Source organism: Festucalex cinctus, chromosome 20, assembly GCF_051991245.1.
Source record: "Festucalex cinctus isolate MCC-2025b chromosome 20, RoL_Fcin_1.0, whole genome shotgun sequence".
NCBI classification, from domain to species: Eukaryota; Metazoa; Chordata; class Actinopteri; order Syngnathiformes; family Syngnathidae; genus Festucalex; species Festucalex cinctus.
The window spans coordinates 13144569-13160072 of record NC_135430.1 but is presented as its reverse complement, the minus strand read 5'-3'; the positions used below and the strand labels follow the sequence as shown (position 1 = coordinate 13160072).

The 15504-nt window shown below is 39.6% G+C and overlaps 1 protein-coding gene across 2 annotated transcripts in view; it reads right to left on the bottom strand.

Annotated features, from left to right (window-relative positions):
* Nucleotides 1-230: 230 nt before the first annotated feature.
* The window catches only part of dipk2ab (divergent protein kinase domain 2Ab), a 34546-nt gene continuing 19272 nt past the window's right edge, over nt 231-15504 (bottom strand). For both annotated transcript variants that reach the window (XM_077509289.1, XM_077509290.1), the window contains exons 3-4: nt 10743-11046; nt 231-2810 (exon numbers count right to left, since the gene is read on the bottom strand). In XM_077509289.1, coding sequence (XP_077365415.1) covers nt 2470-2810; nt 10743-11046 — 645 coding nt within the window. In that variant the 3' untranslated portion in view covers nt 231-2469. The remainder of the gene's footprint in view (nt 2811-10742; nt 11047-15504) is intronic.

The window sequence follows — 15504 nt, the reverse complement described above, 5'->3', positions numbered from 1 at the left end:
CTGTCTGGTTTAAAGAGGGACGTGAGCGTAGACAACAAGCGGATCGCGGCCAAAAGGAGCCCAAAGATGTGAAAGATCAAAACAGGAGGAGGAGGAAGGAAGGAAACCGGCCAAGATCGTACCCAGTGGATCCAATTTTAGTGTGAAGTGCCGCCAAAATGTTCCTCCTGGAATGTGGAAATAATAAAATAACACTCAAGACAGAATCAAGAAGAGTGCAAACACAAGTGTATATTTCTATATATAGATATATATCTTCTTTTATTCCAATAATTAAACCCACTAAAAGTTGCAAGTACAACTTTTGAATGAAAGGCACAGGAACAATCAGACAACGCTGATATAATAATACTCCAAAGGAAATGGACAGTACAAAAGTGGACAGTTAGTCACGCACGTACAAACTCCTCGAGGGGGGCGGGGAAAGTCACTTCTCCAGAACGAAGGGAAATGGATCGGACACAACAAAGAGGCATGTTCAAAAAGCCAGGAGCCAAACTATTCTTGTCTTTTCACCAGTCGTATTGCTTTTCCAAAACGGTCACGGGTGACGTCGTCTAGAAAGTCGACGGGTGTTGACCGTGCTACGCGACACTCCGCTGGGCACGTTTCAGTCACGACATCGAGAGGGATGAGAAACGAGGTGTACCGGGCGACAATGTGTACAAAGTATTCCTTCCGAGACATTTTTCCTTACAGTGAAGGGCGAGGTGTCAAAAATTCAAACGGTGTGAGTGAAGATGGCAAAACAAGAAAGCTTACAGACATTCCGCAAATAGTGCCACTTATTTCCTTGGATGGGGGAGGAGTCTATGCTCAAGTGAAGGTAGAGAAACAAACATGGAAAAATTCTTTTGGAAAAATACAGAAATAGAAAGAAGAACTGGGACCAGCTGGGCGATCCAAAAATGTGAGCGGTTACTCAATAACAAGTGCTGCTGTTTTGATTAGCAACAGAATGGCCTCTTTGTACAAATCCACTACTTCCTGAACTCAATACCACTCCATTTCCTGTCTTTCATGAGTGGACAAGTTGATTAATCCAGGTGTGCCTTACCTGAGTAACCATGATGACAATGGCCAGACACACCTGGCTTAATCAGTTTGTCCAATCATGAAAGACAGGAAACAAAGGAGTGGTGTTAAGTTCAGGAAGTAGTCGAGCTGTGCAAACAGCCCATTCAAACTCACTCTGAGGTTCAAGACCCTGTACAGCAAATTCAGATTTTTGTTTCTAAAAATATGTTACACGTTCGTTTTGCATTTAGGGCGTGGCTAAAACGGTGCCCAGTAATGCATTTGAGATGTTTTCATTTTACAGGTGTTTAAATTCTTGAGTAGCTGCAATTTAAAGTTGACAAGTTTTCCAAAAGCCATCTCCTCATACGAGAAAACGGCACAGGACATTTGTTTACAACACGAATCCCTACTTGAGTCTATCTCAGGAGGTGCTGCTGTTTTGGTTAGCAGCCGGGTTTAAATGGGTTCAATACAGTTTACGGACTGAGGTATTAATAGTTCCAAGAGGATGACACCGATATCCAATAGAGGGACGGCCACTATTTGCGGAAATGTAACCTAAAAATGAGCCACTGTTAAACGTTGATGAGTTTCAGATGGTAGAGATGCAGCGAGTGAATACATTTAAAGATTTTGCCCTGTTCTCTATTTACCTTCAGCCTCTTTGGTACATCGGCTTTATAGCCACCAGACTTTGCAGTTATCTCATTTCCTATGTGGGTATCTGTTATTCTCACTTGTTCCTATTAAAGGGCAGCAAAAAAAAGATGATTTCCACGATGACTGAACCTGCGAACGATGCGATTGATTGGAGCAGCAGAATATTCAGACTCATCCCAGCTGCATCCTCAGTTCCACCTGACAACAGGAGATTCACGCTACCTCTGCATTCCCTGCAGCATGCTACGAAGGAAAAAAAAAATAATCAAAATCAGTGGTGCAGTAAAAATGTAAATGCACCCATCCATTTAAATCTAGCCATGAAAGAAAAGTGGGGGATAAAAAAAGGATAGAGCCCGCAGGCAAACGTTCATAGGTGTTCGATTCAATGTTGTCATGAAACGAGATGATGAAATGAGGCGGCAAGACGGGGGATGCGTGTGTTGGCGTGGTGGTGATTGGGGGGGGGGTCAGCGCTGCTTGGTCGCACATGTTGCATTAGCCTGCAAGCAAAAGTGCCGCTCGGAGCCCGCCCCCTTCCTTTTAAGATGGCGCAACCATCCGAGAAGCTTGCTCCTGATTCCTATCCTCGTTAGTGGCCGACGACTCTTCTGGGGCAGCAGCAAAGTCAGTCAGTCAGTCAAGTCGACAAAACCGAAGGGTCTTCCTATCGCCTTCCCGCTCCTGTGCAAAGGCGAGCTAATGACATCAAGGATCTCACGTTTGGAGCTTATCAGGGGCCCGGGGATCCAGTCCGTCGGCGCGTCGGGCTGACGCCAACTCCGTCAATTACCTGGCGGGCGAGGAGGCGGCCGACAGCCGCGTGAGGTACTCGCGCAGTTCCTTGGCCGCCTGGAAGCGGCCGTAGCGCTTCTTGGGCTTGGTGCACTCGTCCAATAGGGCCTCCAGCTGGCCGTCTTTGGCGATGTGGGCGGGCGGATCGTGGAGGAGGCCCCCGGTAGTGCCCCGCCAGGTGGCGTAGCGCGACAGCAGGTTCTGGCACACGGCGTAGTAGTTGTGGTCCACGGTGACGCGGGAGCACAGCGAGTCCTTGGAGAACGACAGGCAGGCTTCCCGGTCGCACTCCTCGAAGCGGCTCTCGTACCACACGTCGTAATTCTCGGGCTTGTCTGCAGGGGAGGGTGACAAAGACGTGTTGCTATGACAACATGATCCTGATTTAATTCCATCAAACAGATTATCAGTATTTGGATTGTTTGTGTTCAGCATCCTGCCAACTATTTTTCATACCTTGTGTGATATTTATATTGGGTAGGTAGAATGTCTTTTTTTTTTTTTTTTTAGTTTGTTTTCATTTTCAGTTTCCCCCCCAAAAAATTTGTTTTACTTATTTTTTTTTTCTGTCATAGTAAAACAGGAGGGAAAAATTATTCAGAAAAACAGGGGGAAAAAAAAACAGGAAAACAAATATTCAGAAAAACAGAGCACCGGCTTTTGTTTTTCGGAGTATTTACTTATTTATTTAATTTCTGAACTCTCGCTAATGGCGGACACGTTCCCGCATACCTGCAACACACCATATGACTTACTGGCTCAGTTAAAGCATGTACAGTAATTAATAATGTTTTATGCCTTTTTTACTGTGTAGCATTAATGTAAGCTAGGTTTATCGGTTTATGGAGCATGAAAGTAAATGCAACTCAATCGATCAGCATGATTCTAGTAAGCTAACAGTTGAGTTTCTACAGAAGCGTATTGTATGCGGAAATGTATCCACCAATATATATTTATTTATTTTATTTTTTTAAATAATTTTTCATATTTATTTATTTTTTTAAATAATTTTTCCCCATTTCTCTTTTTTTTCTGAGCAATTTTTCCAGAATATTTTTTTTTCTTGTTTTTCAGAATATTTGTTATTACAAGAAAAAAAATATTCAGCAAGACAGTAAAAAAAATCATAAAAGAGAAAATGTAAAAATACACAAAAAACAAAGCTCCTTGTTAAGAAAAAAAAAATCGAAAAACACTTTTTGTTTTGTTTTTTTCCAAGTGAATGCAATACTGTTTAAATTTACTGTTAAAAAATCTCAAAACTAATCCTGCTTGGAAAGAATTAGTCATGTGTAATAATCATACAATGACTGACAAATAAAGATCAGATTCTGATATAAATTGTACATTCCCATTTAACAGCCAGATATCCAATTTAAAAACGTTGAATCTGAAGCTGTTATGTGATGTTAAAGCATGTTTAGCATGGATCTTATCCAGGTTACATCTTTGGCAGCTATGTAACATGATCAGATGCTTACGCAACAGCCTAATCTTATCCTGGTTGGATACAAATTAGCACACTTCCAGAAGCCGCTATGTCAAAGCAACTTCATCTGGATCTGATCTGAGATTTGGTAGCAATCCAGCTCGAACAATCCCACGTTCACAAACTGATTCACCTTCAAATCTTATGTGTATATAGCAGGGTTGCACAATGTAGAAGTAATTCAAAAACAAAACAAAAAAATGCAATATTTTGCCACCGAAAAAGGTACTACACATTTTTTTCAGAACTGGCATTTTTATGAGTAGCTGGGCGCAGTTTGACAGATAACGAGCAGTTCTTCAACGCTTGCTTCAAGCTGCTTGTCACTGCCAGTTAAAGTTTTTAGTACCCGTATTTTTTAAGAGTAACTGGGTGCAGTTTGACGGTGCGAGCAGTTCTTCAAATGCTGGCTTCAAGCTATTTGTCACTCCCAGTTGAAGAAGGTTCACTGTAAAGAGAATTAAGCAACAAATGTCTACAATTTCAAGGCTCACATATAGTAATGTGAAATGTCATAGATGCGGCTATACTATATACTAACTGGGTATAAAAACATTAACTTGGGACTATGTTTCACACAAATGACTCTCTACAACATTGTGCAGTTTCTTTTGTACTGGCACTATTATGAATATGAACTGTCCAAACAATAAATTAGACAAGGAAAAAAAGTGTGCTACTTTCACATGCCTTGTTTAAATTTTAAACAAGGCCACAAATCTCAGCAGCCTAATCTCATTTTTAATAGCTGAACTGTTGTCTATTTTTTAATTTAATTTGATCAAGTTTATTTAATATTTTTTGATTGAATATCTTCCCCTGCCAAATATTTTGAATTAATAAAAATATAAAGAATTTAAATTTCAATGTGGGTCATCCATGACTCCAATGCTTTTAATGATTTGTGCTTTGCCATGGTTTTTGTTTATTTATAGATAGATATCAGGTAATTTTTTGTCACATTAATATTTATGTTAATGCCAAATCAAGTTTCAATAATATTGGTGCAAGATTTGTTTTTTTTAACAAAATGTATGTATGTGAACAAAATATTCTTTATGTAAAAGGAGTTTGAAGGCGCAACGTGATGTCAAGCCCAAATTTAATTCAAATTTGATGCAAATGTAACCTGCTCAGAAACTTCATCGCAGTCAAATTTCTTCAGCACAGTTTGTAACTTAATTACATTTTTTCTTTCGAACTCAGAGGACTGCTGTACACAAATGCAATTAACTGTTCAACTCGAAAGCATCTATCAAAATCGAGGATGAAAAAAAAAATAAAATAGGGCCAAGGTGCAAGTGTTCCGGACTCCAAAGAGACAAACGGGAAAATATATTTCATCCCACGCGGCCAAAAAACTAATCTAACCTTTTCATTTGGCACAAATGCGCCACTTTCAAGATTTATCAAGGAAATAAAAATTCCTTCTGCAGCTTATTTCTGACCACTTTCCTCTGAAGAGTTGAGAGAATTCTGTGTGGGAGGAGCGAGCCAAGAAAATAAGTGGGAATGATGAGGAGGGGGAAGGTCAGAATTTAGGTGGGGGGAGGGGGTGGTGCGTGGGTGAGGGCACCCACCAGAGAATGCAAAACAAAATCGGGGTATCGGTGTTAATGCACTCCTCAATCAAACCATCAAGTGCTGCCCTGCGAGGAAATGACAGCACCCCGACCCCTCCAAAATAGGAGGGGCGCATCAACATCAATCAATGAGGTTGATTAAGATAGATCTCCTCGCATGCACACACTTGGAGATGAGGTGACAGCAATTAATGTTTCTGCGCTGCTCGTCTTCACTGATTGACAGGCGGCATCAAGAGAAGGTACCATTCCTCTTGGCCACACCAACACAGTAGTGGGACAGACTATATAAAAAAAAAAAAAAATACGACAAAGAGGTTCTTCTCAAGGATGATGCTGAGCTAAGCAAAAAAAAGAAAAAGAAAAAATGGGATGGGGCAAGGAGAGGGTTCAGAACAGAAAAAGAAGCTCATCATTTTCTTTTGTTCGGCTTATACTGCGGGCCCAGAGTGTGACGAAACGTGCCGTTCCAAAAGTGGAGAAAATCATTTCCAGTCGAAAACGACGGGAGAACATGAGGTATGTGCATGGTAGGTCACGGCGTCTCCGTTATTTCCCGAGGACCCTCTCGTGAAAAAAGTACATCCTTCATTGTGCCTCTACGGGTACGTCTTGTCAGTGGGATGACAACCTGAAAAACAAGGTTGTGTTTGGGCACCCTTGACATTTACAGCATGGGGAACATTTGTACTTACATGGTCCTGGGAATAAGTAAAAAAATTATTATTATTTTTAATGTCGGACCAATTAATCAACTGGCCACAATCAAAACATTAACATTAAAATTTATAATTTCACAAGCAGTCCTCAAATGAGCAATGCAACTTGCACGGGGAATTGTCCTGGATGTCATTATTTTACACATAACTTAAAGTTACAGTTTATTTATTTATTTACTTGTTTAAATCATAGACCGACATAAACATGTTAAATACAACACAAATTAATTACTGGTAACAATAGTTTTGACAAGGATTGACATCCTTATAACATTAACTCATTTGCACCCAAAAACGTATAAATACGTTCTATTTTAAATAAGTGTTCCAAAGACATATTTATACGTTGTTGTTTTTTTTTGGTTTTGTTTGTTTTTATGATAGCGCATACAGAAGGCTTTGATGCAGCCTCTGGACTTAAGAGAACTGTTGAAGCAATGGTAGTTATTACAAAAACAGCCAGCAGGTGGCAGCAGAGTAAGAGAGATCAACCAGGGCTCTGTTGCAACAAGCTGTTTCCCCTCACAGTTTTAAACAGATTTGTGACTCGTGATAAAACTTAGGTAGATTCTAATGCTAACTGCTGCAAAACGGAAACAGATAGAAATATATATATTTTTTTTCCTGATGAATGAAGAGACGCTAATCTTTCTTTTGGTAGATTCCATGTTTTTCTAACAATAGAACACAATATTCTATGGGCCTTGCAAAATTCAGTCAAAATCCAGGAAAACAGCCGGGAGTGAAGGGGGTTGCTTCAGTGAAAATAGCGGCGAGTGAATGCGTTAACTGCGCCACACAATGCATTCTGGGAACAATATATATGCAAAACGGGTAGCTTTAACACATCCAGAACACATACAGGCAAGGTGTTACCACGTTATATTTGCATTCATGTTATATTTTGGAACAGTATGATTACAGTTTAGCTCCATAATTTAGGGATAGCCCACAAATAGCGAAAATCTGCGTGCAATTGGCGGCAAAAGTTATATACGATTATTTTACCGATCCGGCCCACTAAGTAATATACTTTCCTCTATGCGGCCCCTGAGCTATAATATGAGGTTGACACCCCTGGCCTAGATACACCAATCCGACGTCGGCCAAATGTGACGTCGGCACGTCGCGTAGTAAAATCACGTAAATACGCACCGCACCGACCACGACTATTACGTACCTCGGCGCATGCGCGAGAAGTAATACCCCTCCATACCATCAGCAGTGGTAGTCATTATTCCTAAAAGCAACCGGAAACCTCTTTACGGGGGAGGGATATAAAAACGTAAACAAAGCATACCGGTTTCTTTTTCTCTAACAATGTCCTATTGTCCTCCCACGTGAATGAAACCCGGCATTATGCACAGAATCGTATATAAAAGTAAATTCTACCTGCTATATCCAGTCATGTCCCCATGTCATTGGTCGGATTGGATCTAGGTCTTTACTCAAGATCATGTCAAGAGATACCACAAATTTTGCTCACTGTCAATGTTTTATTTATAGTCATTGTCTCCTAGTCTGTCTGTAAAAAAAAAAAAAAAAGCGTCTTGAATTCTAATCTCATATTAATGAGTTTTAAACAAGAACTCAACAGAAGCCACTGTTCGATCTGAGCGCTTCAGGTCGATGAGGTGAAAACTAAACTCCCCGCAGTCAAGCGTCAGCGTGAGGGAAAGTCAAGCAGCTTCAGTTCAAACACTCGGTATTGAAGGAAGAAGCTGTTCCTCCTGAACCACACAGAGACAGTTCCTCCTTTTTAGCAAATTCAATCTCAGATGCTGGGTCATGCCTGTCTTTTTTTTTTTTTTTTCTGAGATGTGCTCTTGTTCACTGAAACTTTTTCATATTCCATAATGAGAATCATGCTGACCAACAGATAAAGTTTTGAAAAATCTGACTGAATGTCTCAGGTTGGCATTTTAACCCATTCAATCATGACACTTAGCACTAATTGTTGGACATCGGACTGTTTGCTTGTGGGTCGGTTAGCGCGAATGTCCTACGAGCTCCTGGCACGCGCGTGACCTTGTAATACTGATTACTGCCGCTGTCGCTCGCGCTTCCTCCATGCTGAGCGGCGACACTTGGCGCGCGCCGCGAACCGATCCGGGCGAACCGACACAATGGAGGCCCCATAAACATTCTTGACGCGCTGGCCCGGGTAAGCAGCTTGAGTTGTCAAGCTCTCAGTGTCTGCCAGACAGTGTCAACCGGCAGGATTGTGTTTTAAGGAGAGTGAAAGACATCGCGGGATAACATGGGGAGCTTTCTACTATCGGCTATAAAAAGGTAACAAATACACTCGCAACGGGTCAATGATGCTTGATCATTAGAACCAATGTATATAATACAAATCCACACGCTGTCTCTAACACATACACAAAACGCCAACAACACTTCATATCTGTCACAGGGAGCGATGGTGCAGCCTGAGCATCTAGCGACACAACAGTCCATCACTTTAATAGGATTTCTGGAGAAAGGGACAAATCAAAAAGAAGTGACTGGGTGGTCCTCCCTTTTCTGTGAAGCAGCCCCAGGAAGAGAGACCAAGGGGTACGGATCTGTCATGCAGCACGTGTGATGTATAGCTCTGTCCTCGTTATGAGGTTTATTTCAAGAAGGTGGGGGGGGGACAGCTCGTTATCGGGACCATCTTTGCTTTGATGGGGATGAGCATGTTGAGGGCAGAAGAACCGCATGGTGGATGAGGATATTCTTAGAAGAGGTTTGGATGAAGCAACTGCCCCTCCCAGGAGACTTTCCTGAACAGCTTCAGCCTTCAAATCTACACTTAAGTCGCAAACACAGTAGAGTGCAGTGTTGTACATGACACGCAAGCTTTGGTCTGTGTTTGATTGATGAGCGTTTTGGGGAGGATTTTTATTTATTTTTTTTATTTTTTTAAAGGGGAAATTAAAAAAAATATATGTACAATAACATTTTCCATGCAGCCCGACTAGTCTAAATCCAGTCTTCTGGTAATGTTAGTGAAATGTGAGCTCAGCAGCAAAATCAGGGCGTTTTAATCATTATCAGAAGGCGTGTGTCACTGTCGCGTGAAAATGACATCACAGTTGCTTCGGTCTCGGCTAACAACCAATCAGAGCTCAGCTTCAGAAAACAGGTGAGCTGTGATTGGTCGCTGCCTGAGCAACTGTGATGTCATCTTCAGTTGACAGCAAGTAGCAAAATGGTCGCCTTCTGATATTGATTAAAAAAAACAGCTTGATGTTGCTGCATAACTCATATTCCACAAATGTAATAGTAATCAGAATGTCATGTTTAGACTACTGAGGTCACATATAACGTATTATTGTATAGAAATGTTTACGGTTGACTTTCCCTTTAAAGCCCAGAAGCACAGTTGACTACGATTAGTTTTAGTTAACGTTCACTGGGTTTCACTATGTTAGCATCAAATACATTGTCTGTAAATTTATCTGTATTTGGACTAAATTTGACTATATTTAGAGTGGGACCAAGTAGACACCGTTTTAGAGTAATATTTACACTTGGAATAAAAAAATAAATAAATAAATAAATAAAGTATTAGTTTATTATTATTAAAGTAAAAGTAAAATAAAGAATTGAAAAGAAAAAAAAATAAAAGTCACTCAAGGGTTGAGGAACGAACTCACGACCTTCAGCTTGGGAGACTGCCACACTAACACCTTTCCTTATATTTAACTCATTTGCTCCCAATAACGTGTAAATACGTTTTTTTTTATGTTTTAAGTGTCCCAAAGACGTATTTATACGTTTTTTTGTTTGTTTTTTATGCTAGAACATACAGAAGGCTTTGATGCAGCCTCTCAACTGCAAAGAACGGTTGCAGAAATGGTAGTTATTACATAAACGGCCAGCAGGTGGCAGCAGAGCAAAGGACATCAACCAGGGCCATCTAGAAAAAAGCTAAATTACTTACAATTTGGAATAGATTTGTGAAAACTGATGAAACTTAGTTCTAATGCTAATTGCTGCAAAACGGAAACAGATAGAAACATACTTTTTGTTCCTGATGAAAGAAGAGACTTTAATGCTTTTTTTTGCAATTGAACACAATATTCTGTGGGCCTTGCAAAATCAGTCAAAATCCAGTAAAACAGCCGGGAGCGAACGGGATTGCTTCTGTGAAAATGGCTGGGAGTGAATGAGTTAAGGGGAGACCAAAAAATTGTTTTTGGTCTCTTGGAATTACGGAAATTACAACTGACGAGCGATATAGTGTGGCTCAGGGAGTATATTGGCCGTCTCCCAAGCTGAAGGTCGTGAGTTCGTTCCTCAAAAGACTCAACCCCCCGGATTCTTTATTTGAACTCTCTTCCAAGTGTAAATATTACTGTAAATCTGAGTCTAATTGAGTCTAAATAGAGTCAAATTTACTCTACAGAATTTAATATATAACAAGCATGCTCATAGCAAGAAATGCCAGAACAACAAAAAATAGTAGTTGTTCACGAAGAAACTCACTCTGCTTGATCAGTCGCTTGTCGGCCACGAGAACGTTCTCGGCGTCGACGACGATGACCTTTCCGTCGCGGGGGCCGACCGCAAAGTTGTCGAAGCTGACGTCGAGCAGGTAGAGGGCGAACTCAAAGTCGTTGTTGGTCAGCTGCTCGGCGATGTCCATCAGCTGCCGCGCCAGGTCCACGCGCTTCTCCCAGGCCGCGTTGTAGTAGCTCCACAGCTCTTCGCCCACGTAATTGACGGCCACCACGCGTCCGCACGCCCCGAGGTACTTGGCGAAAGGCCAGCCTTCGTCTGAGGGAAAGCTCTGGGAATGACAAACGTCAGACGACAGAACAAATTTGAGTTAAAAGGCAGAATATAAAAGTAAAAAGAAGTCAACTGTGCGGGGAGACCTTGCAAACAGAGAAGCAAAGTTGTCCAACATGCTAACTTTTTCCATTGTCGGTAAGCACTTGTTTAAATTGCAATATAAACTGCTTTTTCCTCTTACAAAGAGAGAAAGGGAATAATCCCACACATCAAACACAAAGTTGCCGTGCAGCCTTGGGTAACATTTGATACGGTGGTATAAGCACAAGATTTGAAAATCTGCCAAAAGGAGTGCATGAAACAGAGCCAGCGCTGGCTACAGCGGATTAAATCTAATAGAAAAAGAGCCAGCTTGCGTTGAAGCCCGAAAGCAACGAGCTGATATCTGTTGCCTGCGATTCCAGAAAACTGATAAATTATTTGCGGCAGCCGAAGGTTTAGGTAGTCATCGTGTGCTGATTTCAACCGCTGCGTGATGATGCTTAAGTGCGTTAATGCAGCTTGGGCAGGCTAACAAGACGTCACAGTCTATTGCAGGGCGAGCATGATAAATAATTACAGGGAAAAACCGCCAGAAGGGTGTGGCGTCCCCCACAATTTCATTGCGATATAACTGGCTGAAAAAACGCTGGTAAGCATGCGTCAGGTGCAGAATCATAAAATCCAGTCTGTAGAAATCTATGGAAAGGCTTCTGAGAGAGTGAAAATTATTTCTTAAAATTTTTCACCTAGCACATGTGACCAATAAATTTGCTGATTTTTATTTTATTTGAATGTTTTAGTATTTTGTTGCTGGCAGACATATCGTTGTTTATCATTACTGTAGTGAAAATAAATGGAAATGTGAATATTTACAATTCAATTTGTGATTCCTGTGTGATAAATAAATAAAAATTAATAATTAAAAAAACATAAAATAAAATAATTAATAATAATAATAATAATAATAATACGTTAGTCTGAAGCCCTGATCCCCCCGGTTATGACAACGAAGACCTTGTTAATGCAAATTTATTTGTGTGATAAATAAATAAAAATTAATAATATAATAAAAAAAAAATAATAAAATAATTAATTAATAATAATAATAATAATAATAATAATAATAATAAGTTGTTAGTCTGGAGCCCTGATCCCCCCGGTTATGACAACGAAGACCTTGTTAATGCAAATTTATTTGTGTGATAAATAAATAAAAATTAATAATAATAAAATAAATAAATACAATAAAATAATTAATAATAATAATAATAATAAATAATAAGTTAGTCTGGAGCCCTGATCCCCCCCGGTTATGACAACAAAGACCTTGTTAATGCAAATTTATGTGTGTGATAAATAAATAAAAAATTATAATAATAAAATAAATAAATAAAATAATTAATAATAATAATAATAATAATTATAATAATAATAATAAATAATAAGTTAGTCTGGAGCCCTGATCCCCCCCGGTTATGACAACAAAGACCTTGTTAATGCAAATTTATATGTGTGATAAATAAATAAAAATTAATAATAATTTAAAAAAAACATAAAATAAAATAATTAATAATAATAATAATAATAATAATAATAATAATAATAATAATAATAATTATAATAATAATAATAAATAATAAGTTAGTCTGGAGCCCTGATCCCCCCGGCTATGCCAACAAAGACCTTGTTAATGCAAATTTATTTACGAGAAAATGCTACGAATAGCTGTTTTGTTGGGACTACTCTCCATTAGTTGCAACACATGCTGTGCCGAAAAACAGTGCCTTGTCATTAAAACACTTTATTTCAATTTCAAAGCAGTTATGGCTTTAAGTGAGGCTTTAGTTTTCATGAATTAAAAAAAAAACAACAGACTGCAACAACATGTTTGGAATTTCAGTGCATTGCTTTCAGTAAGAAACTGTTAAATGGTCCTTTTGCAATAAAGTAGCACATTGTCTGGGTGTATAATGTACCGGATGGGAGGCTTAACAACCGGCGGCAGCTTCCTATGTAAGGAATACCACAAAGGCCGCTGTTCCTGGCAAAGCGGCCGCCGCACAGAGTGACAGAGAGGAGGGGAGGGAACTCGTGTTTCCGAGTCCTGCAACCCGATAGCGTTGGTGAAATGTCAGGGAACACGTCACGTCACCGCTGGCAAGGTGTGAACTACTCCTGACCGCCGTGTCGTACAGTCACCGGAGGTAACGTGACGCTCTGCCGACAATGAGGGCTTTACATATGCATGGGAACCTCACATTAAATAGTGATGAAATACAAATTATTGAAACGTATATGGTTATCATCACGGGTGGCTGCATAGACGGACAGCATGGAAAAGTTAATGCATGTAAGAGTATATATGACAAATAGACTACAGTTGGTTGGATTGAGGACGAGCCAACACTCCCTCCAACTATAAAGCCATTAAGATTCACATGATGTGCAACAATCTAAACCATTCCAGTAGAGTACTGGATGGCAACCGTGTTGCACCCCAGAACCAAATTCCAGGGCTTCAACTGGAAATTAACTAATTTGCTCCCAATAACGCGTAAATACTTTTTTTTAATGTTCTAAGTGTCCCAAAGACGTATTTATACGTTTTTTGTTTTTTTCATGCTAGAGCATACAGAAGGCTTTGATGCAGCCTCTCAACTGCAAAGAACGGTTGCAGAAATGGTAGTTATTACACAAATGGCCAGCAGGTGGCAGCACAGCAAAGGAGATCAACCAGGGCCACGTAGGGAAAAAAAGCTCAATTACTTACAATTTTGAATAGATTTGTGAAAACTGGTGAAACTTAGCTCTCTTCTAATGCTAATTGTTGCAAAACAGAAACAGATAGAAACACTTTTTTTTTCCCTGATGAAAGAAGAGACTAATCTTTCTTTTGATAGGTTCCATGCTTTTATAGCAATAGAACACAATATTCTGTGGGCCTTGCAAAATAAGTCAAAATCCAGGAAAACAGCCGGGAATGAACGGGGACTGCTTCTGTGAAAATGGCTGGGAGTGAATGAGTTAAGGATAGGTGGTGTCAACATTTATTTTGTTTGACGTCATCCCTTTTTGCATGTGGTTATAGCCCAAAAAAAGCTTTAAAAATAAAAAAATAAAAAAGTTTGTCTAACCTCAGAGTAGCCCAAGCAAGGAAATCAAAACTTCTTGAGGGGGACAATCTTGAGCCATTGTTCATGTTCTGCCTTTGTCCAGGTCATACTAAACATGCCTTGGGTCATACTGGAGGACATGGTGTTCTCGTTTTATGAAGTTTGAAGGTTTTGTACTGTGTGCAATGAACAAACAAGAAGAAGTAGTTTGGGCTTTTTGATTATTTTACATTGACTGCCTAATTATCAGGGTTGGGTATTGTCGACAACCTCACGATACGATACGTACATATGTATCCCAAAACATGATCTCCAAGGCGATACGAATCCCAATATTTTACATTAATTTACTTGCATTTTATAATAACAGTCATATGTATACCTAAAGGATATGTTTATTATGCTGGGTGTTTTTGTTAGTAGCTCTTCTGGTTTACCACCAAGCGGCATGCCTGGTTTATATGTGTACGCACTGCAGAGCAGGGAGCAGTTTTCACAGACACACCGGGAAAATTTATTAATAGGCATTAGCCGATATGAGCAAAAATATCAAAGTATTAAAATTAAAGCTCTAAAATGTGCTTATTTGACATATTTGGGGAAATAAAATCAGCATTTTTTTCATGTAACACATTTTATTTTTTTATTTTTTTTAAACAAAATATAGGAAAATTGGTACACTGCCATGTTAAGTTTATAAGTAAAGAAATGTTGATATTCTTCCTCTGCGTTAATTTTTCTTAGCAAGACACAGTGTCCAATCACTGGTGAGCTATTTTTGGATTAATTGAAGGCAATTAACTTCAAAGACGCTACTGGGTTTTATTTTTTAGGTGCAATGCAAGCTGCAAAGGCAAACGTTAGCTGCCTATTTAACGAGCAATAACAATTCTGATGCCTGCGTATGAATACGTGTATTGTAATGAGGCCCGCAACGATATATTGCCGTATCGATTTTTTGAGCACACCCCTACTAATTATCATACTATTTACTGTGATGCCATTTAAAAATTTGGATTACGTCACCTCCATAAGAAGTAGATGTAAAATTAAGACAGCCTGAACGGAAAAAACAAACAAACAAACTTTGCATGCACAGAGAGAGCAGAAAACTTTACACACACAGTCCCCAAAGTTCCGTGCTTCAAATTGGATTCGAAAGGGCGACCTTATTGCAGTGAGGCAGCAGTGCTAACCACTCTCCCAGCATTGACTGCGCTATAATTTGCCAAGTGAACAGAAGACAAAAGCATCAGTCCAGTTAGAGCGAAAGAACATGAGGCAACAATCCAAAAACATCCCCACAGAAGCCTTGCCAAAAAATAAGAGCTATTGGATGGACAAATAACCAACATTTC